This window comes from Narcine bancroftii, chromosome 5 (genome assembly GCF_036971445.1).
Source record: "Narcine bancroftii isolate sNarBan1 chromosome 5, sNarBan1.hap1, whole genome shotgun sequence".
In the NCBI taxonomy this organism is placed as follows: Eukaryota; Metazoa; Chordata; class Chondrichthyes; order Torpediniformes; family Narcinidae; genus Narcine; species Narcine bancroftii.
In genome coordinates, this window is record NC_091473.1 from 218,284,271 (window position 1) to 218,311,686 (window position 27,416).

At 45.1% G+C, this 27,416-nt stretch overlaps 1 protein-coding gene across 1 annotated transcript; it reads left to right on the forward strand.

Annotated features, from left to right (window-relative positions):
* Nucleotides 1-7,638: 7,638 nt before the first annotated feature.
* LOC138764864 (insulin-like growth factor I) lies at nucleotides 7,639-26,180 on the forward strand. The gene is made up of 4 exons (XM_069941254.1): nucleotides 7,639-7,725; nucleotides 11,002-11,149; nucleotides 19,475-19,641; nucleotides 23,294-26,180. The coding sequence occupies exons 1-4, from the start codon at nucleotides 7,681-7,683 to the stop codon at nucleotides 23,507-23,509; spliced, it is 576 nt and encodes a 191-aa protein (XP_069797355.1). The 5' UTR covers nucleotides 7,639-7,680; the 3' UTR covers nucleotides 23,510-26,180.
* Nucleotides 26,181-27,416: the final 1,236 nt, after the last annotated feature.

Consider the following 27,416-nt stretch of genomic DNA (forward strand, 5'->3'; position numbering starts at 1 on the left):
GAGCCCAAACAGCCTGCTGGAACCAGAGAGCACTATGGAGCAGTCACAAGCCCTGTGGCTCATCTTGTCCCTGCCAAACTATTATCCTGTCTGGTCCCATTGATCTGCACCTGCACCATAGCCCTGCACACTCCTTCCATCCATGTACCATCCAAATGTTTCTTAAAAGTCAAAATCGAGCCTGCATTCACCACTTCAATTGGCTTCTCATTCCACTCTCTCACTACTCTCTGTGTGAGGAGGCTCATCCTAATTTTCCCCTTAAACCTTTCTCCTTGCATTCTGAACCCATGTTCTTGTCTCACCCAACCTCAGTGTAAAAAGCCCATTTGCATTCTCTTTAACCCTCTCCAATCAAATCTGCCCTCATTCTTTTACCCTCCAGAGAATAATGTCCTAACCTGCTTAACCTTTGCCTATAACTTTAGCTCCTCAAGTCCCAGCAACATCCTTGTAAATCAATCTCATTGATATCTTTCCTGTAATTATTGTGACCAGTACTGCACACAATGCTCCAAATTTAGCCTCAGGAAAGTTTCACCGTAACACCCTACTTACATCAAGGATCGTTCTCACCAGTCCCATTCAATTGTGACTTTTCTCTCACACATTCCTATCAATTCCTCTCCAAGTTCTACCTCTCATCTTCATTAATTACCGAAGCCAATTAACACACCAACTGCAGGCGTTTAGGTTGTGGGAGTAAACTGGAGTGCCTGGGACACACTTATGCAGTCACCAGGGGCACCACACAGGCAGCATCAGAAGTCAGCTTCGCACCCATGGTGCATGAAGCAGCGAGGTCTCAGCAGCCACTGGTGTGGTCATTCCAGTGATGCCTGACTTCTACCACATTCAACTCGAGGGTTAAAACGCCACACAGGTTGCTTTTTCTAATCATTGCCAGCATCTCTTCCTTGAAAGTATCAAATCTGGATGATCACTGTGAATAATAAAATTAGCCTGACAACGACAGGGGCACCAGGCTCACTTCCATTTTCCAGCCGTTCCCATGGAATTGATTACCATGTTAAAAAAAACTCAATGCCTTTTATGTCCGATTTGACCACCAGAACAAGGAAGAACCTTGTCACGTCGCCTGACAATCCTCTACTTTCAATATCCGAAGATGACGTGTGGGCTGCCTTCAGGATTGTGAAACACCCGGCCAAGTAATGAAATTCTTTGCTGATCAACTGGCCCATGTATTCACGAATATCATTAGCCTGAAAGGGTAGCTCTTTCAAAAAGGCCTCAATCGTATTGATGCCCAAGAAGACCTGACTAAATGACTGCCCGCTCCTGATACACACGCTCACCCAGAGCAATGAAATACTTCAAGAGGATGGTGTCGAAGCAGATCTGTTCCTATCTGAGAGGTGAACATGGATCCATTCCAATTTACCCCACTGCAGCAAGTGGCATCTTACTGCCTCTACACAAAACACTGGAACACCAGAAGCATGCATCAGGGTGCTGTCAACATCATCCTCCCACGGAAGCTGATCAGTAAACTCTGGGCATTAGTGACTCACTGTGTAATTGGATCCTGGATTTCCTCACCCCTGGATTCCAGTCAGTGTGGACTGGCAAGTACATCTCCTCCACCCTCTTTATCGGTCACCAAAGGCTGCGTACTTAGCTGTCTGCGGTACTCACTTTTCACCTATGACTGTGTGGCTCAGTACGAGGACAATCCCATTTACAAATGTATTTACAATAGTACGCTGTGTAAAGAGGAGGGAGATTGAAAATGTCGTTGAATGGTGCACCAACAACAACCTCACACTTAGTGTCACCAAAACCAAGGAGATGATTGAGGACTTGAGGCAAGGAAAGCCAGAGGAGCACGATCGGTGATGGTGATCCGGGAATCAGAGGTGGAGAGGGTGAGCAAATTTAAGTTCCTCTTAAAGGACCTTTCCTGGACCCATTAAACTAATGCCATCGTGAAGAAAGCACGTCAACACCTCAACTTCCTCAGGAGTGTGCGAAGGTTGGGTATGACAAATTTCAACAGAGGTGTGGTGGAAAGTGTGCTGACCAGCTGCATCATGGCCTGATATGGGGGCGCCAATACCTCTGAGCAGAAAGCCCTCCAAATGTAGTGGACACAACCTAGGAGATCACAGGCAAAACTCTCCCCGCTATCGAGAAAATCGACATGGAAAGCTGCCATGGCAAAGAGGCAGTAATCAACAATGATCCACACCACCCAAGACATGCTCTGTTCTCACTCCTACCATCAGGAAAGAAGTATAGGTGCCACAAGACTCGCACCACCAGGTTCAGGAACAGCTGCTACCCCTCCACCATTAAACTTCTCAACAACAAACTCAATCAGGGACTCATTTAAGGACTTTTACTTTGCACATTATTTATTACTGAATGTTTATTTTTTCTGTATTTGCACAGTTTGTTTACATATATTTCTTTGCTTACATTCCTCTCTTTTGCACACATATCTTTCTTCTTGATTACAGTTTGCATAAGTAGAAATTCTGCCTAGTTTGCAGGGAAAAGAATCTCAGGATTGTATGTGACGACATGCATGTACTCTGGTAATAAATTTGAACTTAATTTGAACTTTAAAAACATTTCCTCGATCTTTTTTGAATTATTGCTGAGCATTAATCATTGTTTCACCCAGTACATTCCTGATCATACAACAACTCACAGCATCAACAAGTTCTGACTTTATAACATTGATCTATCTACTATACATATCTACTAATCCATCTCTATCTATCCATCTATCTATCTACCTATCTATCTATCTATCTATCTATCTATCTATCTATCTATCTATCTATCTATCCATCCATCTATCTATCTATCTATCTATCTATCTATCCATCTATCCATCTATCTATCTATCTATCTATCTATCTACTGTATATATCTACATATCCATCACTATACTGTGACAATGAAAGTATTTTTTTTAGCCAATCAGAGGACAGCAAAAAGACAATAGACCATGGGTCCATTGTGCAGAATAATGGAGGAAAAACAGAAGTGGAGCCCGTCCAAGGCATTGAAAGGCTGGGGATCACACTGCCACCTCTCATGTAGGAGCCTCTGCTGCCTCTCTGTCCCCACTACCACAGCTACCCTCTCTGCCCTTGTTCCTGAGGCTCTGTATCCAGCTTCTCACTCTCCATCGCTCTTTGTCTGACCAAAGCCCCTATCCCCGGAAGCTGCCAGTGCTTTTCCCTGTGGAGTCCAAGGTGGGGCCTCAGGTCTACCGAACACAACCTCCTGCCTTCCATCCCACCCTAATGACATTGAAGGGAGGAGCCCCCAAAGTCCCAGAGTGGATGGTCCTTTCACCTTGGTCTCCGTAGATGCATGCCCTCTCCGTCCTCCCAGACCTGCTGCCCAACTATTCGCCATCTTGTTGATTGTTTTTTTATTGCAAATTAAATCAAATTAGTGAAGGTGCTGACATTTGGAAATTGGGGCAACACACCCAGTGCTGGAGGAACTCAGTGGGTCAGGCAGATCCATGCAAGGTAGGGGTTCGACATGTCACCTTTGGACTCATGATGCAGTTGCTTGTTAGTTATTCCAGGGCTTCAAGATGTTGTGGTCTCTCCACATGGTCAGAACCCCCATAGCCATTTGAGTAAAACTCTTTCCGATGTAAATCAGCCTGTTGCCTCTGACCATTTATCTCTGCAGGGTAAGGCAAGAGTTAGCCAGCACAGTGACTCTGCAGTGGAAGAGAGGAAAGGGCTGGAGCATGGCAAGAGTTGGGAGCATTAGGTAGGACGGTGACTCAAGCCATCTGTGTGGAGTCTGTACATTCTCCCTCATGACCATATGGGTTTCCTCCCCTGCCCCAAAGGCATGGAGAAATGGCTGCTGTAAGTAGCCCCTTAATGAGTGGTGGAGCCTCAAGGGTGGAGAATGAGTCTATCAAGGAAGTTGGCAGATGCTGGAATGCAAGACAAATGAGTGGTGGAGAAACTCAGCAGGTCATGCAACATCCACAGAAAGTAAAGGATAATCAATATTTTTGGGAGTGAGCCCTTCATATAAGAGAAAACGGGTAGGTGCCTAAATAAAATGGCAGGGGTGGGGGTGGGTGGGAAGAAGACGAGGGAGAAAGGGCTGGGGAGGGGCACATTATAAGTGGATAGAGATAGGAGGGTGGAAGAGAAAAAAGCTGAGAAGTGATAGGGGTAGTGGGCAGCTCCCTGAGTAGAGAGGGAAGGGAAAGGGGTGGGGACCTGAAGGAGAGGACACAGAGGGATAGTGAAAAAGAGAGATCGTGGGGGGGGGGGGGGGGGGAGGGGGGAAGTTCAATGGAAATTGAGTCAATGTGAATGCCTTCTGGTTGGAGAGTGCCCAGATGGGATATTAGGGGTTGGTCCTCCAGTTTGTTGGCGACCTCGGTTTGGCAGTGCATGAGGCCATGGACAGACACGTCAGTATGGAAATGATGTGTGGAATTGAAATGGTTGGCCACTGGGCAGGTCCACATATATTGAAAATGCTGCGATAAATAACAGCTGGATGGTCAGCATAGCCTTAATGGACCAAAGGTCCTGTTACCATGCTGAGTGACTCTAACAGGTAGTGCGAGGTTAGGCTCATAGTGTGGCAGCATGGTTAGTGTAGTAGTGAGCGCCACACTAATACAGTGCCAGCGACATGGGTTCGAATCCGGCGCTCTATGAAAGGATTTTCTACATCCTCCGGGTCCTCTGGTTTTCTCCCATGTTCCAAAGCCGCACGGGGCTATTGGTCGCATGAGTGAATTTGGGCAGCTTGGGTTCGTGGGCTACAGTGCCGAATCGCTAAATTAAATGAAATAATATTTTTTTTCTTGAAAAAGTGTCTTGTATCACTCATTCATTTCGTGGATGTAATCTTTCCTGCCCTGCAATTCCCTCCAGCTGTGAATTCCAGCAGTCCTGATCAGGACTAGAATGAACAGCATTCCTCGGGGCCATCCACACGCATCCCCACAGAGGATGGGAGCCGCTCCTCCCCAGCTTGCAAGAAACTGTGGAGAGATTGTGAACTCAGTTCACTGCGCACAGACCTCCACTCCCAACCTCCATCAACTCGGTTCACTTCCTGCTGCCAGAAAAGGAGCCAATAGTCTCATCCTGATCCAGCACACTCTCTTCACCCAGGAAGATTCACTAGTGTGAGATCACGTGCCACCAGATTCAAAGGCAGTTTGCTTCACGCTATTATCGGACTCCTGAACGAACCTCGGCCCAGTAAAATAATATTGCTTCTGCTCCATTCTAACTGATTGGTCTCTGCACTCTGTTGAATGCATAAAAATGCTGGAGAAACTTAGCAGGGTATTGACAAAGGGCTCAGGTCCAAAACATTGGTTATCCTTTATATCTTATAGATGCTGCAGGACTTGTTGGGTTACTCCAGCACTTTTGTGTATTGCATTATTACCCCAGCATCTACGGACTTTCCTGTTTAACACCTTATGCTTTGTACTGTGTTATTACTGTTGTACTGTGCATGGGTTGACAAGATGAACAACTCAGAACACACAAACTTTCTTACAGTTGAATTTGAACTGGAACTCATTCTGTGCCTTCCTTAAAGACTTAAGGAACCTGGAGCTAAGTCTGCCGAGATGTTTCTGTGTCCTTCCTGCCTGGTGAGGCAATTACTCATGCATGTTACACGAGATATCTAGCCACAGGCAGCACTACAGTCACAAACCAAAGGCAAGCTGCCGGAGGAATGACCCCAGGGCCATTGTGATGCTCTGTGCTGGGAGTTGCTGCCCGCTGAGAAGAACCGAATTTCTCTTCCCTCCATCCAACGGGCTGGGGGAGAACGAGCCTGACCTGACGGTCCTGGTGGAAGATAAAGCTGCTGCAAGTTTGCAAAGAGCTGCTGGGACTCTGCATGAGCCATAGAGTCACGAAACAGGCCATTCAGCCCACTCTGCTCATTCTGATCATCTGTATTAATTCCACCTTCTGACCCTTGGACTTTGACGCCAAGGGTGATAAAGTGTTTGTCTAGATATTCATTAACTATCTATAGTGAGATATTGACAGGACGCAGAGTTGGGTGGAGGAGTGTCAGATGGAGTTCAATCCGGATAAGTGTAAAGTGATGCACTTTGGAAGGTCGGACTCAAAGGCAAAGTACATGGTTAAGGCAGAGTACATGGTTAATGACAGGATTCTTAACAGTTTGGAGTTCTTAGAATCCAGGTTCATAGATACCTCAAGGTAGATGTTCAAGTGGACGTGTTGGCCTTCACTTGTCAAGGGGACCGAAATCAAGGACTGTGAGGTCATGTTGCAGCTCTATAAAACTGGTTAGTCTGCACTTGGAGCATTGCGATCAGTTCTGGTCACCTGATTACAGTAAGGAAGCAAAAGGTTTGCAGGGGGTTCCAAGGAGATTTACCTGGATGTTGCCTGAATTGCACAACATGTCACATGAAGCAAGATTGACAGTATTAGGACTTTTCACTTTGAAGTGATGACAGATGAGAAGTGACTTTAATAGAAATGTTTCAGATTATGAGGGGCTTATTGCCAACACCTTTTCCCTGGGTTGGCAATAACAAATATTGGGGAACATCAGTTTAAGAAGAGTGGAGGGAAGTTTAGGGGAGACATCAGAGGTAAGTTTTACACAGAGAGTGGTGGGTGGCTGGGATACATTGACTGGGGTGACGGTGGGGGCTGGTGCAATCAGGACATTTAAAAATCTCTCAGATAGGTACATAGATATATGAAAAATAGAGGATTGCGGTGTGAGGTCAGGGAAAGTTTGATAGTTGTGGAGTAGTTTTCCATAGGGTCGGCACTGCATCATGGGCTGAAGGGCCTGTACTATGCTGGAATGTTTCATGTTAACTCTCTCTGGCAGGATATACTGGGTACTCACTGCTTCCCTTCAGATCCCCTCTAATCTCTGCCCCTTCCCCTAAATCTGGTTTGATTCATCACTGAAATGGGGATACACTTCCTATAGTCCACCCTGTCTATTCCCCTCATAAGTTAGCGTTAGGTCATGAATAACTGAAATCCGCCCGCTGTCTGTACCTTCTTCGTCGTGAACTGTGTGGGTTTCCCCTGGGTATTCCAGTTTCCTCCCACCTTCCACCAGCGCACTAGGCTTGGTAGGTTAATTAGGTTCAATTGAGCAGCGTGGGTTTCGAGAGCTTGTTTTCTACCATGGTTTTCTACCATGCCAAAAATTGTGGAAATATTTATTAAAAAAATATCCCCTGCTCCATGGAAAAAAAAACACCCCAGCCTTTTTGGTCCCTGGAACTGTTGGAGGCAAGGGGGAAGCATGCGTCTCACCTCCACAATGCAAACAATAACTTAGACAGGCAAGGATCATTGGAAATTGAACTTGCGACGTCTGCTGGAATGAAAGCATTTGGCAAAAAAAGCAGAACTGCTTCACATTTTTAAAAATATGCTGCATTGATAATAAGTTTTGAGAAGACAAGTCGAAATGCAGAGTGTGCTAATGGAAGGAATGGAATGCAAGCAAAACCATTCTGTTTTCTTTGCCTACATTAAGGTTTGATAAGTAGGCGGGTGCAACTGAGGGAAGGACCGTCCCCTTGTGCTATAAAGCCAAGGAGCCGGACGCTCAGCACATCATTAGCAGGACACTGAGGGATCGCTGTGGGAGGGGATTCATCCTGCAAACTCCATCATGAACTCTACACACAGCTCCATCTGCTGCAACTGTGCACTAAAGGTGACCTTCCTTGTGTAATAATTTGCCTTTGATGTCTAACGTCAACCGTGAGCCATTCTTACGACTCTCAGGACTTAGATCGAATTCCAGTATTTATTGCTGAGGAGATTTTATGCTGGATTTTTTAAAAATGAAATAGTAATCGGGGATTTGACGTGAAGTTTCAATTGTTTCTGCCAGGGCATTCGTTCTCACGTCCTGCCCTGACAAGTCATGGAAAATAAGAGTGTACAATCAAAAGGCAGGAAGATTACTATTTAAATGTGGGTCCAGGCAGAGTTTGGAGGGGGAGGACTCAAGGGAAGAGAGCTGAGGACCGAGAGGGAGGGCAGGAAGGCAAAGGAATGAATGTAGCAAAGGGGTAAAAGTGAGCGGAGTGTGGGGAGGGGTTGAGGGAGAGATAAAGATAGCAGGAAAAAGGAAAAAAATTGAGAAGAAATACAGAAAATGAGAGAGAAGGGGAGAAATGACAGGAATAAGACAGAGAAAAAGCAAGAGAAAGAATGGAAAGCTGGACACGGAAGTGGGAATAGACATAAACAGAAAGAGGGAAGATATAAACAATTCACTTTCAAACTCATATTTAAGTATTTTCAAGGCATAAGCAAGGCAAAGCTGCAAAAGTGTAATTGTTGGCAAAAAGACAGAATGGTTATGAAGGAGCAGAGAGAGCTCTCTCCATCCACTTAATGGTCTTGACTTAATTTAATAGTGGTGTTTACTGGTTAAGTGTTTGACTGATAACTCTCCTCCTGGCAAGGGAAACATTCGCAGCTGGGTTGGCAGGCAGGTCTAAACCAACTGCAATGTATTGTAAGATTTATCAAGAGTTAATGCCAAAGGAGTTCAGGGATAGGGATAAAGTTAAAAACGTTCACTGGGATTGAAGGAAATGCTTTGAATTTTTATCTGAAGGGGATTCTGAAACCAAAGAGCCAGGCCTCTCTGCAGGATGTGCACAGTCTTGTGTCGAGCCAAAGTGGAGCCTGAGTGTGTAAAACATTTGTAGTTGGGGTGCATTTCATGTGAAGCCCCTTATTTTACTGTGCCTACTTCATCTAATATTCGATGCTGGTGTGTACATTGTTCATTATGCTCATGTTTACTTATCCCATAAGTGGCCTGAGTCCACTTGGTTCCCTATTTCGATGTGTACAGTGTCCTCATAGTGAGTTATCGTTGAGTTATCTGCTCACGATAATGTGTAACACTCTAGCCTGTGACTGTGTTTCTCCACTGATCTATTCAATGATTGTGTGTGATGCACCACGTGTCTCACTTTGTGTCTGACTGCATTTAGTTTCCCACCCTGTGTATGACTGTACAGAGAGTATGCCAAACTATTTCTTACTGTGCACATATCCCACTCTGTATCTGACTGTGAATAGTATTCCACCCTGTATCTGACTATGTACCATATCCCACCGTGTCTGACTGTGTACAGTACCTCATGGTGTCTGACTGTGATGAATATTCCATCCTCTGTCTGACTAAGTACAGTATCCCACTCTGTGCCTAACTGTGTAGAGTATCCCACCTTGTGTCTGACTATGTACAATATGTCCCACATCTGACTATCTGTATCTGACTGTGAATAGTATTCCACCCTGTATCTGACTATGTACCATATCCCACCGTGTCTGACTGTGTACAGTACCTCATGGTGTCTGACTGTGACAAATATCCCATCCTCTGTCTGACTAAATACAGTATCCCACTCTGTGCCTAACTGTGTAGAGTATCCCACCTTGTGTCTGACTATGTACAATATGTCCCACATCTGACTGTCTGTATCTGACTGTGAATAGTATTCCACCCTGTATCTGACTATGTACCATATCCCACCGTGTCTGACTGTGTACAGTACCTCATGGTGTCTGACTGTGACAAATATCCCATCCTCTGTCTGAATAAGTACAGTATCCCACTCTGTGCCTAACTGTGTAGAGTATCCCACCTTGTGTCTAACTATGTACAATATGTCCCACATCTGACTGTGACCAGTATCCCACCATGTGTCTGACTGTATACAGTATACCACCCTGTGTCTGACCATGTTCAGTATCCTCTGTGTCTGACTGTGACCAGTATCCCACTTTGTGTCCGACTGTATACAGTAACCCACCTTGTTCCTGACCATGTACAGTATCCCTCTCTGTGTCTGACTGTGTGCAGTATCCTACCCTGTGTCTGACCATGCCCAGTATCCCACTCTGTCTAACTGAGTACAGTATCTCACCCTGTGTCTGACCATGTACAGTATCCCACTCTGTGTCTGATTGTATACAGTATCCCCCTTTGTCTGATCATGTACAATATCTCACTCTCTGACTGTGTACAGTATCCCTCTCTGTGTCTGACCATGTACAGTATCCCTTTCTCTGACTGTGTACAGTATCTCTCTCTCTGTGCCTGACCATGTACAGTGCCCCTCTCTGTTTCTGACTGTGTACAGTATCCCAAACTGTGTCTGACTGTGACTAGTATCCTCTCTGTGTCTAACAGTATACAGTATCCCACCCTGTGTTTGACCATGTATGGTATCTCACAATGTCTGACTGTGTACATTATCTCATCCTGTGTCTGAGTGTGTGCAACATTAACCCCCCCCCCCCCCCCCACCTTGTGCTTCTCATGTGCTGTGTTCTACACCCTGTAATTATCTGCAAGGACAATTGACTGTGTTTGTTACCCCTTCGCCCCCCAAAAGTGACTCTTTGTATGCTGCCTGACCCAGTAACTCTAGTGTCTAGTGTGGAGTTCAATGATTAACTGGCCACAGTAGCTCACCACGTCCCTGTCGTTGGCCTGTGATAAACAGTGAACTGTGTCCCGCTGTGACCGATGGCATACAATATCCCACCGTGTGTCCGATAATGTGCTTTTTGCAGTGTCCCATTCTGATACCTTTGAGTAAATGTACTGTCATTGTGCCCTGTAATTCCTTCTGTTAGGTGTCTATGTGCAATATCATGCCCTCACTGTACCTTGTTCTTTGCCTCTCCCTACAGTATTATCCCCTTTGACTGTATGCATCATCTTACCCGAGTCAGTTTGTGTAATTACCTTCTATGAGATGTATGATACACCATATCTTTCCTTTGTATAGCATCCTATTCCTTAATAACTTTGTGATTTATAACTTCACACGGTGACCATCTGAGCTGTGCCCTAGCCATACGCTATCAATGCTTGCACTGCGTTTGGTGTGCAAACATCAATGCTGAGGGCATTGCTGGCCATTCTGATACTGCTGTTTATTCCTTTCCCTGACAGGTCCATGCACTGAACCACTTCTGGATGCTGTACCCTCTGCTTTGCCTCATCACCCTGCCTCAATGGGCAGTGGTAGCTGAGACACTCTGTGGCTCTGAACTGGTGGACACGCTGCAGTTCGTGTGTGGTGACCGAGGGTTTTACTTCAGTAAGTTCTCATTAATGCCTTTTGACTTAGGCACACTCTCTTCATTTAAGCCAGCCTTAAAAAAGCAGTCTGGCGAGTGAAGCAGTCAGTGCAATATTCTTACTGGGCCAATGACCCAGGTTGGAATCTGACGCTGCACATAAGAAGTTTGTACGCTCTCCTCATGCCTGTGTGGGTTTCCTCCAGGTGCTCCTGTTTCCTCCCACGTTCCAAAGACATCTGGGATTAGTGGGTTAATTAGTCACATGGGCTGAGAAGGCCTATGCTGTATTTAAAAATTTTTAATTTAATTTTAATTTGGAGAAACAGCATGGTTATACGAGCCCGTGCTGCCCAACTCCACCCACGTGACCAATTAACCTACTAAACCCTGCACATCTCTGGAACATGGGAGGGAACCACAGCACCTGGAGGAAACCCACAGAGATACGGGAAGAATGTAAAATCCCCGTACGGACACTGCTGGATTCGAACCCGGGTTGCTGTCGCTATAATAGCATTGCACTACTGCTACCATAACCCTTGGAATTATCTCCAAGTTAATATTAAATCAACATGCACGTATCCAACATGCTGCTGGGGGCTAATTTGGAAAATAGCTTTCCACTTTGTGGGTTAATAGTTTGGGTGCTACCTTCAACTTGAGCCCTGACATTGGGTCCTCAGGACCCAGTGACTAAATCAAACCTCTGAGGTGTCTGAGGAGGTTTGGTATGTCACCGAAGACTCTCGTAAACTCCTACAGGTGTCCTGTGGAGAGCATTCTGGCTGGTTGCGTCATTGCCTGGTATGGAGGCGCCAACTCTCAGGACAAGGATAAACTTCAGAAGGTTGTTAACTCGGCCTGTAACATCACAGGCACCAGACTTCACTCCATCGAGGACATCTATATGAAGCGGTGTCTTAAATAAGCAGCCTCTATCCTCAAAGACCCCCCACCACCCAGGCCCTGCCCTTTTCACTCTGCTACCATCGGGGAAAAGGTACAGGAACCTAAAGACAAGCACTCAACAGCACAAGGAGAGCTCCTTCCCCGCTGCCATCAGATCCTGAATGATGGCAAAGATATGGCCTTACTTTTCGGGCACTATTATTTGTTATTTTTTTATAGTAAGATGGTTATAATATGAATGTTTGCACAAAGATGCTGCAGCAAACACTGAATTTCAGACTTCTTCATGACAATAAATCCTGATTCTGACAAGCCCAGCTCTCCTCCCACCTCTGCTGCTCCCATGTGGAGTTTACACATGCTCCCTGTGACCATGTGGATTTCCTCCAGAAGTTTTGGCTTCTTCCTGCACCCCAAATTTGTGTTGGTTGAGCAGTTAATTAACCTTCATAGATAAAAGTGCTGGAGAAGCTCAACTGGTTCTGTAGTGTCCATAAGAGGCAAAGATACATAACCCAAAGTTTTGGAACTGAGCCCTTGGTCAAGGTATGAGCAAAAAGCAGGCAAGTGCCTGAATGAAAAGGAGGGAAAAGGGGGGAAGAAGGAGCAGAAGGAAGAGCACAGACCAACAGCCAAGAGGCCATCGTTGGACATGAATTGGAGGCCAGGAGAGAAAAGCTGCAAATAGGTCGGAGCAGGGTGGCAGTCCTATGAATGTAGAGCTGGCAGAAAGGAGACATAAGGATAGGGAAAGAGAGAAAGAGACAAGGGCTGGAGAGTTGGGAGGAAAGGAGACATATGGACTGGGAAAGAATGAGTCAGAGGGAAGGACCTAATGGAAACCGAAAAAGTCGATGTTATGGAATGAAGCAGGAGGAGTGTAGGATTTATGTAAATATGGAGTGGATGAGCAGCAAGGTCTCAATGGGCTGTTTCTGGTCGATATCTCTCTGTGGCGCAAACCGACAAGGACTACTTTCCTATTCTGTGCCTTCAAAGATCTAAGATATTCCAAGATGCAGGAAAATCACCTTATTTGCACACAGCAAGATTCCATCAGCTGTAACATGGAAACAACCCAAGAATCCTTTAATATTTGTGCTCCGGTGGGGGGTGGGGGGGGGAAATAAATGTTGGTTACTCACCTGAAGTTCATCTGGACCATAGGTGGGGCTTTGATCGCTCATCCATCTGCCAATAACATCTCTCCTCCTCCCCTCAGAGGTTTGGATCTGGAGGTCGTGTTGCCATTGAGGAGCTGCAGACCAGAGGCTGCAGGAGTAAACACACCGAAATGGTGGAGGAACTCAAGCTGGTCTTTTCAGCATCCATAGGAGACAAAGATATATCGCCGACGTTTCGGGTCTGAGCCCTTCTTCAAGGAAAAATCAGAAAAGGCAGAATCAGGATATATCAGAAAGTCTCAGAATTCAAACAATGGGGGAGGAATCCAGACCAACAAAAGGCGCTAATGGGTTGTTATAAGGGACGAGGTAGAATTGATCATGTCTGTGCAAAAAGAGACAGGGAATGGAGAGAAGATGGGGAGGAAGTGGGCGGGTAGAGGGGATTAATGAAAGCCAGAGAAGTTCATATTAATGCCATTCAGTAGGAAGGTGCCCAGTCAGAGGATGAGGTGTTGTTCCTCCATTGGTCTCACTCTGACAGTACATGTCGTCAAGGGAATGGGATGGAGAATTGAAATGGGCAGCCACGGGGAGATCCCCTCGATTGCAGCAGGCAGAGATCCCCGCGATTGCAGCAGGCGATCACCCAGTCTGGAGCACTGGCAGTGAATCCATAAGCACTCAGTGACTCTGTGGAGACCCTCTTTGGCTTCTCTTTCTCTCTTTGTGAATGGGGTGCTGGAGACACTAATGCTGATTTTCTGTCTACCTTACAGCAGGCAGAAGGCAATTTTATGTAATATTACATGTTCTGTACTATTACATAACAATAAAAGAATTTTGAATCTAGTGCCAATTTCACCCCCTCCCCCCTCCCCTTGAGTTCAAGTCCAGCCAAAACCAATTGTGGAATGGCAGAATGGGCTCAAATGTCTGAATGGCTCCTCCATTTCACATCAAAGTCAATGCCACAGTGACTGAAGTACCACTCATTCATTGATGCCTCTCAGGGATTCAGTCCTTGGCATCCCTTCCCTTCTCTGAGACATTACACTCAATTCCTCAAGGTCCTGAGAAGAAGCCCAGTGACTTGTCAAAGCAGAGCTTAGCAATTTAAGGTGGCTCAGATGGCATCTCCATTGGCAAACGTGAGCACGCCATCACAGGGTCAGTCTCAGCTTCTGTGATATGCACTAAATGATCTGCTTCACAAGTTGGATCTGATCTAATTCCAAGTCGCTCCTAAGAATAGAATATGCAGCATGGATAAGAAAGATGATTGGGCTTTCAGAAGAGTTGCCTCCTGCGCTCTATGAGTGGTTGGAATATTTAACCTACAATGTGAAGTTTTGCCAGGTTCTGTAAAAATAAAACAGATGTTAAGATCATTCGCCTTAATTTCACTGGAATCAGAAGTTACAGTGTGGTTTTCAGATTCAAGTGTTCAGTGCACTAGCCTTCTCTGCTCCAAGAGGCCCGTATATGGAGCAATGTGGACCAGATATTTATCCCAGATGTTGGGCATGGAGCCAAGATTAAACTAAATAAGACTTCTTCTTGCATCTAATTAAACCCAGTGTGCACACAGATCATGTGAGAATTTGCTTATGTTCAGTAGATGGGGATCGGCATCATTCCAGAACCCCACTACATACACGATTGGTGATGGTGGTGGGGGTGGGGGGGGGGGGGGGGCAGGTGCGGAGAAAGCTTGGACAATGGGACGTGTGAGGAGATAGGGAAGAGGATTGAATGTACTTTTCAACCTGAGGGCTGGTTGATCCCTGATGGTTTCTGTTACCCTCAGTGCAGAGCATCCAGTTCCAGGGCTCGGTTTGCCAACATTTCTTGCCAACTGCATGCAGGAGCTAGCTGATCTGTCTTTCGAGTTGGCTTCACTATCGATCTTCTCCCTTCGTACCTTTCTCCAGCTCTCTCCTCCACATCCCAAAATCTCTGCTTTGAATGAACACCGTGAACTGAACCTTCACAGCCCTCCAGGATGGAGAATTCCAAAGGTCCATCTTCTGCAGTGAGGACATTCCTGGTTATGTCATTTTTAAAAAAGTTATCTTTAACAATACAACACAATAGAAAGCCCTTCTGGCCCATGAAACCCGTGCCTTGGCAACCCCGTATGATTTTTGAGGGTGGTCGGAAACTGGAGCACCCAGGAAAAAAATCCATGCCGGTAACGGGGAGAATGTTCAAACTCCTTACAGACAGCAGTGGATTCAAACTCGGGTTGCTGCCGCTGTATTAGTGTTGCACTAACCTCTGGCTAACCATGCCTCCATGAAGACACTTCTTATCCCTCCTTCTCAAACTGTGATCCTTAAACCTAGCTGATTGAAACAGGGGGAAAAAAAATCTTCACCACACCCATCCTGTCAAGCATTTTACGAACTTTCAACAAAATCTTCATTCATTCTTCTAAACTCTGGAGAATACTGTCTGAATCTTCTCAATCTCTCACCATATGGCAAACCTGCCATCTCTGGAGCTAGTCTAGTGAATCTTCTCTATGCCAAGTATCTTCTTTCATAAGTAAGGAGAAAAAAAAAACTGTGCACTATATTCCAGATGGTGTCTCACAATGGCCCGATACAATTGCAATAAGACATTCTTACTCCTTGGAATCAGACCACCTCATAAACATTTTTTCCCTTTGTTAGCTGTAGAGTCATCGAGCAACCATTCACAGAACTGGCCCTTCAGCCCATCGATTCTGTGGTGGCCACAAACCACCCATTTAAACCAGCCCTCCATGAAGTGCACAGTTAACATAGCGGTTAGCTCAAAGCTATCACAGCATCCACGACCAGTGTACAAATCCATCACTGTCTGAAAGGAGCTTGTACATTCTCCCCATGTCTGTGATAGGTTTCCACCGGGTGCTCTGGGTTCCTCCTACTATATAACCATATAACCACTTACAGCTCAGAACAGGCCAGTTCGGCCCTACTAGTCCATGCCATAACAAATTCCCACCCTCCTAGTCCCACTGACCAGCACCCGGTCCATACCCCTCCAGTACTCTCCTCTCCATGTAACTATCCAGTCTATCCTTAAATGTAACCAATGATCCCGCCTCAACTACGTCTGCCGGAAGCTCATTCCACATCCCTACCTCCCTTTGTGTAAAGAAATTTTCCCTCATGTTCCCCTTATAATTTTCCCCCTTCAATCTTAAACCATGCCCTCTAGTTTGAATCTGCCCCCACTCTTAATTCTTTGGGGGATGACCATGATATCTCTATAGGGAATGTCAGTGATAACACCATGGGGGATGTCCATGATATCTCTATAGGGAATGTCCGTGATAACACCATGGGGGATGTCCGTGATATCTCTATAGGGAATGTCAGTGATTACACCATGGGGGATGTCCGCGATATTTCTATAGGGAATGACCGTGATAACACCATGGGGGATGTCCGTGATATCTCTATAGGGAATGTCAGTGATGACTCTATGGGGGATGTCCATGATATCTTTAAGGGGAATGTCCATGATATCTCTATAGGGAATGTCTGTGATGACTTTATAGACTGAGAGCAGAGTTCACAGATGTTTATATATGATGGGAGGCTGGATGGTTAGTTAGAGTGAATGTCGGAGTCTTTCTCCCAGGGTGAAAATGTCAAATGTTGGAGGACCTAGGATTAAGGTTAATACAGAGAAATCTACAGCACTCAAGGAGCCAATCTAATAATCTAACGACTGCCTAGAATTTCCCTACTGCATAAACCTCCATTTTTCTTAGTTCCATGTACCTATCTAATTGCCTCATCAAAGATTCTATTGTACCAGTCTCCACCACCAATGCCAGTAGCGCATTTCATGCACCCACCAACCTGTGTGCCTCCTATACTTACATCCAAGCACCTTAAAACTATGCCCCCTTGTGTTAGCCATTTTGGCCTCTGGCCATGCCCATAATCAATGCGTTTCATCATCTTAAATGGTACACCTCAATTAGATTACCCCTTATCCTTCATCGCTTCAAGTAGGGAAGTCCAAGTCCACTTAACCTATCTTCAGCAGGCATGCTCTCCAATCCTTGTAAATCACTTCTGCACCCTTTCTTTTGCATGTTGTAAGGTGACCACAACTGAACACAACATTCCAAGTGGGGTCTAACCAAGGTCTTGTCTAGCTGCAATGGTATAAGATAACCTTTATTGTCATTGCACAAGAACAACAAAATTGAGTACACATCCTGACTGTGCCCACATACAGCAAATATACAAGAACACAATAAACAATACAAAATTCAATGTTTGGCGGTATTCAGTTCATGTATAGCCTTGGGGTAAAACTGTTTTTAAGTCTGTTTGTCCATGATTTAATGGACCTAAAATGTCTACCAGAGGGCAGCAGGTCAAACAGATGATGACTGGGGGAGGTAAAGGTCTTTCAGGATCTTGGCTGCTCTACTTACACAGCAAGATCTGTATAAATCCTCCAAAGAGGGCAGTGTGCAGCCGACAATCTTCTGGGCTGTACTGATGACCCTCTGAAGGTCCCTCTTGTCTGCTAATGAGCAGCTGGCCAACCACGTCGGCCAGCACACTCTCGATGGATACCAGCAGTTTCTCCAGCAGTTTGATTTTCCTGAGAATCCTCAGGGCATGGAGTCATTGTTGTGCATTTTTTAACTATTGCGATGGTATTGGTCGTCCAAGAGAGATCTTCAGCAAAGTGCGTATCCAGAAACCTGAAAGCAGTGACCCTTCTTACACAGGCCCCGATGATATATAATGGGTCTGGAACTATACTGCTCCTCCTGAAGTCTATTGTAAGTTCTTTTGTTTTTGAGGAATTCAAGATGAGATTGTTCTCGTCTTGAACTCATTATGCTGTTGCTCTTAAGCTTCATCCCACAGTTAATGAAGGCCAGTGTGCCATATGCCTTCTTAATAACACTATCGACTTGTGCAGCAGCTTTGAGTGTCCTATGGATACCGGCCCCAAGATCTCTCAGTTCATTTACACTTCTCAGAGTCCTCCCATTAACGTTTTATTCTGACGACAAATTTGACCTACCGAAATGAACCACTTCATTCTTTTCTGGGTCACACTCCATCTGCCACTTTTCAGTCTAGCTCTGCATCCTATCAGTGTCCCTCTGTAATCTTTGGCAATCCACCAGACTATCCACAACACCGCCAACCTTTGAGTCATCCACAAGCTTGCTCACCAATTCCTCATCCAAGTCATTAATAAAAATCACCAAGAGGAGGTGTCCCAGAACGGAACTCTGTGGAGCACGGTTGGCCACTGACCACCATGTCGATAGAGGAGGGAAGCTTATAGATGATGTTTGGGGTAAGTATTTTTCTGTACAGTGAGTAGTAGGCGTTGGAATGCAGAGGATCTGGAAGCAAATACGATTACATTATTCAAGAGGAATTTAGACAGGCAGTGAACAGCTGAATCTTGACCAAGCATAGTCATTGCGGGCTGAAGGAACCATTCCTGCTTTGTGTTGTTCTATGTTCTATTCTATATTATATCACAACTTCTGGACCTGATATTGATTTCTCGAACTCTAAGTGACCTTCTCTTTCCGTTTCCATCAGAGTTGGACATTTCTTCCTTTTCAAGATTGTGATATTGTTTTTCTCTTTCCATGAGCCTGCTCCACTGGCTTCCCAATGCTACACTGTCAAAGAAACCTTGTATGATCTTAACTGCAATTGGTACTGCGACATCCATTCATTTGGTCTCGCTCGGTCGGAGATATTCCCTTTGATGTACCAATCCCTTTCCAGTTTTTCGGCTCCTTAATATTTTTTTTAAATTAATTAAATATTTAAAATTTTAATTCTAACTTAGAGATACAGCCCTTTCTGCCCATGAGCCACAGCTCCCAAATGCACGTGTGTGACCAATTAATCTACTAACCCTTCACATCTTCGGAATGGGGGAGAAAAACGGAGCACCCAGAGGAAGCCCAAGCAGACACAGGGAGAACGTGCAAACTCCTTACAGACAGCACTGTTTACTCACTCTTTCAGTTCCGATGATGGCTTGTAATGTGAACCGGATCTCTTTCCATGGATGCCAAGAGTTTCTGATACAATCTGGTTTTATTTTGGGTTTTCAGCATCTGCAGTATTTGGGTTTTTTTTTGGCTTTCATTCTAGCCTGCAGCTGAGAGTTGGGACTCATTGAATGGAATGATATTGCACACCTAATGCTGACTTCACAGAAATCCCAAGACTTGGTTTATTGAAACTGATTGGGAAATGATCATTGAAGAGAACCCATCAGTAACTCACTGTAAACTGTCCTCCCTAGGCAAGAATCCTGCATACATCAAGTACAAGTACTACATTAAGAGGCCGAGTAAAGGGATCGTGGATGAGTGCTGCTTTCGAAGTTGCGACCTGCAGTTGTTGGAATCATACTGTGCAACCCCTCGGAAACCCAGGTCCCTGCCGGTTTTTGACGCGGCCCAGCACAAGGTGAGCAGACCAACTTCCACCAGCATCCCTCTGTCAAACCGATTGCTGTAAAACTCTGATAATCTGGCATCCCTGGGACCTCTGAACAGAACATAGAACATAGAAATATATAGTACATTACAGGTCCTTCGGCCCACAGTGTTGTGCCGACCCAATAATCTACCCTAACTACTGCTTAGAATTTCCCCACTGCACAACCTTCCATTTTTCTCATTTCCATGTACCCATCTGACAGTCTCTTAAGCGATCCTATTGTATTTGCCTCCACCACTATTGCTAGCAGCGCACTCCATGCACTCTGTGTTAAAACCTTACCTCTTATATCTCCCTGTACTTACAAGCACCTTAAAACTATGCGCTCTCATGCTAACCATCTCAGTCCTTAGAGAAAGCCTCTGGCCATCCACATGATCAATAGCTCATATCATCTTGAACACCTCTATCAGGTCAACCTCATCCTCAAGGGTCTTTAAGGAATAAAGACCAGGTTCACTCAATCTATTCTCATAAGACTTACTCTCCAATCCAGGCAGGATCCTTGTACATCCTCTGGACCCTCTCTATAGCATTCCCCATTCTTCCTGTCGTGAGCTGACCAGAATTAAACCCAATATTCCAAGTTTTGACTAGCTGCAACACTACTTCATATCTCTTGAAGCCCATCCCACAGTTAATGAAGGCCAACCCACCAGCATCTTGTTAAGAACATTATCAATCTGTGCAGCAAGTTTGAGTGTCCTATGGATATGTACCCCAAGATCTCTCAGTTCCTCCACACCGTTCAGAGTCCTCACATTTACAGTGCATTTTGCCTTCAAAATGGCCAACATCACACTTTCCTGGGTTAATCTCCATTTTCCACCACTCAGCACCACACTGCATCTGATCAATGGCCTTCTGTAACCTCTAGCAACCCTCCAGTCTATCCACAGCACTAGTAACTTCCATGTCACCTGGAAACACACTATTCAACCTTCCAGTTGTTCATCCTGGTCATTTATATTTAAAAAAAATTGCAAAGGGGAGGGGGGGGGGTTCTCAGAACAAATCTCTAAAGACATCATTGCAGACCTTTGCTTTGAAACCACTTTCTCCCTGTAACTTCTGAAAATTTGGACTCTGCATTGGGGCGAAGTGATGTCAAGAGGGTTTTCATATGTATGAGAGACTGCAGATTCTTCAGTTCAGAACCCCAGGTGACCTGCTAGACGAATTCAGTGGGTTGAGCAGCTTCCACTGGGAAAAGGGAATTCCCAACGATGCAGGCGAAAGGGCCCCCAGTCCAAATTGATAATGATGATTTATTTACCCACAGATGCTGCTTGACCCGCTGAGTTCCTGCTAACCCATTGGGGATGAGGGTAGAGCCACTGGCTTGCATTGCCAGAGATCCTGGTTCATTCATATCCTTGGCATTTGAATGATTTTTCTGCTGCCACTTTGGGGTGCCATGGTTTCCTCCCGCATCCCAAGGACATGCAGGCCAGTGGGATAATTTTACATTGCCCTTGTGTGTAGGTGAGATGGAAGATGATGGGCATGCATCATTTTGGTCGGGCAAAGAGCCTGTTTCTCTCATGCAGGACTCTTTCATTCTATGACAATGCCACAGCACATGCTTGGCAATGTTGGTTAAGTAACAAATTCAAGGCATTAGAGTCCCTCAGTGAAGATACAGGCCCTTCAGCCCAATTTGCCCTTGCCTACCAAAACATCCCATCCACACATGTCCCATCTTCCTAAATTTGGCCCACCTCCCTCTCAATCCATCCTATCCATGCATCCATCCAAATGTTTCTTAAACATTGCAGCAGTACTTTCCTCAACTATCTCTTCTGTTCCATACACCCACCACCCTCTGGGTAAAACTTTACCCCTCAGGCTCCTGTTAAATCACACCCCCTCACCCTAAAATGTTTCCTCCATTACAGATTCCCTACTCTGGACTAAAGACGGTGTGTTCACCCAATCTATTCCTCCCATGATTTTGTGCCCTTCACCCTCCTGCGCTCTAAGGAATAAAGCCCTAGCCTGCTCAACTTCTCCCTATGCTCAGGCCCCCTAGTCCTGGCAGCATTCTCGTAAATCTTTCCTGCGCCCTCTCCAGCTTGACAACATATTTCCTACAGTATAGTGACCAAACCTGAACAAAATACTTTAAATGGGCCACACTGAGGTCTGATACGACTATAACATGACTTCTCAACTTCTATCCTCAGTACTCTGATGAAGGCTAAATGTCTTTTTGATCACCCTATCTGTCTGTAGCCCCTTCCACACTGATAAATTGTTCCTGTAATTGATGGCCAATCTACTGGTCAAATCACGCCGATATAGGTTTTATCATCCCCTCCGTCTAATGACATCTGCTTGCCAATTATCCCAGTGTGAAAGGGATGTAGGGTATCCTGGGATAAAGTAGTGACATGTTGATTATGCTTTTGCATGAGCAGAAACATGAAGGAACTTAGCCAAACTTTATAAACCTTTAGAAATGTTTAAAGGACCGTCAGAAAGTCGCAGTGCGAGGGAGAGATAGTGGATCTGCCCTCCCAGAATTAAGTGCGGCAGAGAAAACCCCACCATGAGTACTCCATGCATTCAACCCTTTCTCTGCCACATGGAATTCTGGGAGGGCAAGTCCGCCATCACGCTTTCCCACGGTCTTTATAAATTGAGCATTATTGCCACTAGGACTTTCTCATGATCTTTATAAATTTATAAAGGTTTATATAGGTCAGCACCACAGCAGGGGCTGAAGGGCTCATACTATGCTGTACATAATGCTTAAATTAATTAGGGATGATTAATTTTATTTAAATACAAGATCATAATACATTGATCAGGATCTAGGGAAGGTCCACCATTGCTCGATGTGTCATGCAGTCGTCACTGGTGGAGGATAGAACACCCTCCCCATGGATGCCTTGTGACGAGTGTGTAAGGATACAGAGAACCAGTTCACAGTGGTCCAGTGTGAAAGGCATAAACAGCTTCTTTAACTGGTTCACTGTACGGTCAATCTGTTGGTTAGGCAGTGTGAAAAGTGCTTGTGACACCACTTTCAAGATACGATGTACCTGTACTCCTGGATCCCCTGGACCGTAACACTCCCCAGATCCTACCATCCACTGCGTAGGGTCTACCCACATTAGAAATAGAACAATATAGCACAGTTCAGGCCCTTCGGCCCCCAATGTTGTGCTGACCTATATATTCCTTCTTCAACAAAAATAGTACAATACCCTCCCTACCCCATAATCCTATATTTTTCTTTCATCCATGAGTCCGTCTAAGAGTTTAAATGTTCCAGCTTCCACCATCATCCCAGGCAAGACATTCCAGGCACCCACAACTCTCTGTGTAAAAACCTTACCCTTGATGACTCCCCTAAACTTCCTTCCCTTAACTTTGTGCTTATATCCTCTGGTGTTTGCTGATCCTGGGAAACAGGCACCTCTCATAATCTTGTAGACCTCTATCATCCTTCTGCGCTCCGAAGAGAAAAGTCCCAGCTTTGATGACCTTGCCTCATAAGAGGGCAGATCCACTATCTCTCCCTCGCACTGCGACTTTCAATCCAAGCAACATCCTGGTAAATTTCCTCTGCACCCTCTCCTTACTTATTTCATTTAATTTCATTTCATTTCAGGAAGAAAATCTAGGTCAATCAAACAAAGAGACCTCCAAGTCTGCCAAGTGGATTTCAAAATTACTCCAATACAAGATGACTCCAGAGAGCAAAGATTCAAAAAGGAGCAAGCATGTGATTCAGGACCTGAGTCCATCCTGGAATCGCAGGCCTTTGATGGCACTGCTGAGCAAGTTGCCAAAGAAGGTTCCAGAAGTTCAGAGAACAAGGTTATGATAACACTGAGGAAGGAGAGATGCATTCGTCCCAGATGCCCTTTCCTCTTCAATATTACTGTGAATTCAATGCCTGGGTTGGAAATCGGAGGGGAGAATTGAGTTGGAATGAACCACTGAACAAAACGTGCTCACCACTTTGGATCATGCTGTTCTGAGCTGTTTTGCCCGCACACCCCACTTTTAAGCCTGTTCACCATCTCATGATCTGATCACGGGAACGAGACTCACAAGTTCTCCAGGACAAGGGAAGAACATCAGAAGGTTCAGACTCAACTTACCCTGTGTCCTACGACCAATCCCTCCATTCACTCAGAGTGGGGGTGGGATGGGGAGCGGGGGTGGCTCTTTAATGGAAGAAAGTGAAGGAATCTGGAAAGTGACTTTGTAAGTCCTACCGTTACACTATGTTCCTTCCAGCAAAATGCAAGAAGGCTGCATTTACCAGAGAAGAACAGCATTAAAACAAAATGCTGTGGCTGCTGTGTGTCAGATTTTCAAACCAAAAAATGCAGAGGGTCAGTCAATATCCATGGAGAAAGAGGCAGGGTTCACTGCTTCCATTACCTGTCATGAGAATGAAGTCATCTCAGGCTTCTCTCTCCAAATGGTGCCTGACTCACTGACCATATTCACTATTTCCTTTTTCTACAACCAGAGCAGTAGGGCTTCAGAGTTGAGTGGAAACCTGAGATCCAAAAAGGGGACGTAGAAGCTGGACTTTTGGCAGGGAGATGGTGGGAGAAGGGGGAGGCAAGAGGAAGCTTGCATGAAATCCTTCCACAAATTTTGGACAGCAGAGTGCTTGGTTGGAGCCTGCCTGCAAATCATCTTTCCCCCGGTAAAGTCTTAAGCAAAATGAAATGAAATCAGGTGTTGCAGTTCCACAAAGATCAAAGGTGCACCTTATTTAAAGAGAAGTGTTCTGAAAATTGGCACTGGTTGATTCCAGTGAGTGTTAAAGGCGTCCATTGTGTCTGATGTCAAACTTTCTGTCCATGTATTTAATGCCTGTTGACTGAATTGTATGTATTCCATTGTAATTTCTCCAATACCATGTGACATCATTACAAACCATTCCCAGTATTACCCTGGTGCACTACATTACAGTGTAACGCTACCATAATCCATTAATATGATATATTACACAGTATTGCATCAATGATCCACTGATTTTCAATAGTCGCAGTGGATGATATGTTTTATAAATTGAAACATTTTCTCATCTTTATATTTTCAACATGCGAAGGATTACAAAGGATATTTCCATTGGTGTGTTTTGGGAACCAAAGTTAAAAATCGAATTTCATCCCAGTTTCTGTTAGTTGAATGGACTGGTGAAATCTTACTTTTCCAAGGTAGTCATGCTGTCCCTCTTCTGAGCCATTGTCTCACATGGAATCTCCCGATCATGAACTGGGCTTCAGTCTCCTTCGCCGTCCACCATTCACTTACCCTCTAACCATTCCCCTATTTTCTGTTGAACATCCTGCCTCTATGCTTTTCTCCTCATTTCCAGGATCCACCTTGCTCCCTTTAAGGTATGTCCTTATGTTAAACCTCACTCTCTCCACTGCCTAATGGGGATCGTGTTAGTTTTAGTCTAATTGTGAACCAGTTTGGGACATTTCATCCTGATGGTATTCCTTTATAAATATAGACTCATTAGTGAGACAGAGCACAGGAACAGAACCATTAGCCACCCAAGCCTTCGGGATAGTTAATGGGAATGGCAGCCACTCAATCTACTCACCCCCTCAGCTTTGAGGGGACAGAGTTCCCAAGAGGAAAATTCTTACAGAATCTCTGGGAGAACATGCAAAACAGAGCTTGAGGTCAGGATCGAACAGTTCTTCACCAATGTAAGCCCGTACCTCAAACAATTGGGCCACTGAGCCATGATAAGCTGGGTTAGATGTCTGACAACCCAGTAAAAACAATAATTTTTCACCTGTACTATGTAACTCCCATGAGGTCTAATCACACACAGATTACCTACAATCTGGTACCTTGACCCAATCTGTTTATGTTGATGCTTATATCCCAATGTAGAAGGCGTCGAAAGAACCAAAGACTTGTTGATCCAAACCAAGGTTTTTATTAACTAGAAGACTAGAGCATATCATGTGAAGGTTGACCAGTCCAGAATGACCTGGTCTGGCTAGGAGCAACTCTTTAAGACTTGCCAGTAGACGTGGCTATGTTCTCAGCCAATCACAGTCATCCTACAGTACAATCTGCATATAGACACATTGGTGATAGAATCTGTACGGTCACACCCAATAAATATAAAATTATTTTCTATGTACCCATTAAGTTCTCAATATCCCAATGGCTAACATTCTGTCATTCCCCCACCTGATTGAATGAATTAATTCCCCTCTTTGATATCACCTGGCCAAACGAATCACAAAGCATTTTGCACCCAATTTAAAAGAAGGAGGATTCAAATAATCTTCCCACCAGTTTTACACCATAACAGCGGAACCAGTGGAAATGTCCTTTAGTCCACGGACGGTTGGAGAGTTTCCTGATGGAGGAACTTGTACTGTTATCTTCTATTTATTTAGAATTCTGTACCCTTGGTCAAATCAATGTATCGTACCTCAGCAGCAAGTCAGGGACCTGTAGTGAATTGTTCTTGGACAGAAAATAAAATCCTGCAGCATTTAGCGGACCGTGTAAAGTAAAATGTGATTGAATGATGCAACTGAGAGTTTTGTGTCCAGTGGTCTCTGGGCTGATTAGGTTATTCTGACCCTTAAGTGGCAGCGATTGACTGGGGCTCCCTGAGGTCGGAACCCTCTGGTCTTGGTGAGCTGATATACACGGTCTGACACGCATCCTGATTGAATCCTGAGCCGTGAAGGCATTTTACGGTTACATTGAAACAGACCACTGGGATAGTACCACTGGGTGGTGAGTGTACCATGTAACACCACAGAAGCAGACCCTTCAGTCCATCAGGTCCATGCTGACCCTTTGCACTAACCCTGCTTTAATCCCATTTCATATTCTCCTCTTATTCCCATCAACTCTTCAAATTTTTCCCCTCACTGACAAGAATATAGGTAGAACATAGACATCTACAGCTCAGTACAGGCCCTTCAGCCGATCTAATAACCTACTCAAATAACTGCCTAGAATTTCCCTACTGCATAACCCTCCATTTTTCTCAGTTTCATGTACCTATCTAATTCTTTTAACAGTTTCTCTCCTACCTGCCTCCAACACCACTGCCATGCACCCACCACTCTCTGAGTGAAGAACTTTCCTCTTACCCCCTGTACTTACTCTCAAGGATAATTTAAACCAGCCAATTAACCTGCCTACCTGCATTTGTTTTGGATGTCGGAGCAAACTGGACCACCTGGACAAAATGCATGCATTTTCCAAATGGACTGCTCTTGAGGTCAAGATTGAACCTAGGTCTCTGGCTCCATGAAGCAGTGGGCCTGTGCCCAGTGGGGGAACTTGATGTTGTAACCCACCTAGTTCAAGAGATGGCTGATACCTCATGCATGGAATTGATCAGTTGGGAGAGGCATTCGAAGAGAGGAGACATCTGTGTGGTACTCAAGATAGGAAGAAACTACAGAAGGTGAGGAAAGCAGTTCAGTGCATCAGGCAAACATCCCTCCCCCTATGATCTTCATCTATATGTCCCTCTACCTAAGAGGGATAACCAATATATTGATGGACCAGTCACACCCCAGACACATTCTCTTCTCCCTCCTCCCATAAGGGAGAAGGTGTGAAAGTGTGGATAGACAGGTTTAATGCCAGTTTCTACCCCACAGCCATCAGGCCCCTGACTGAACCCCAAAACAGTGCTCTCATGCTGCCCTTGCTTGGTGCTCATTGATCTTCCTTTTCATTGAAACCCTCACATTGTATACATGGCTGTG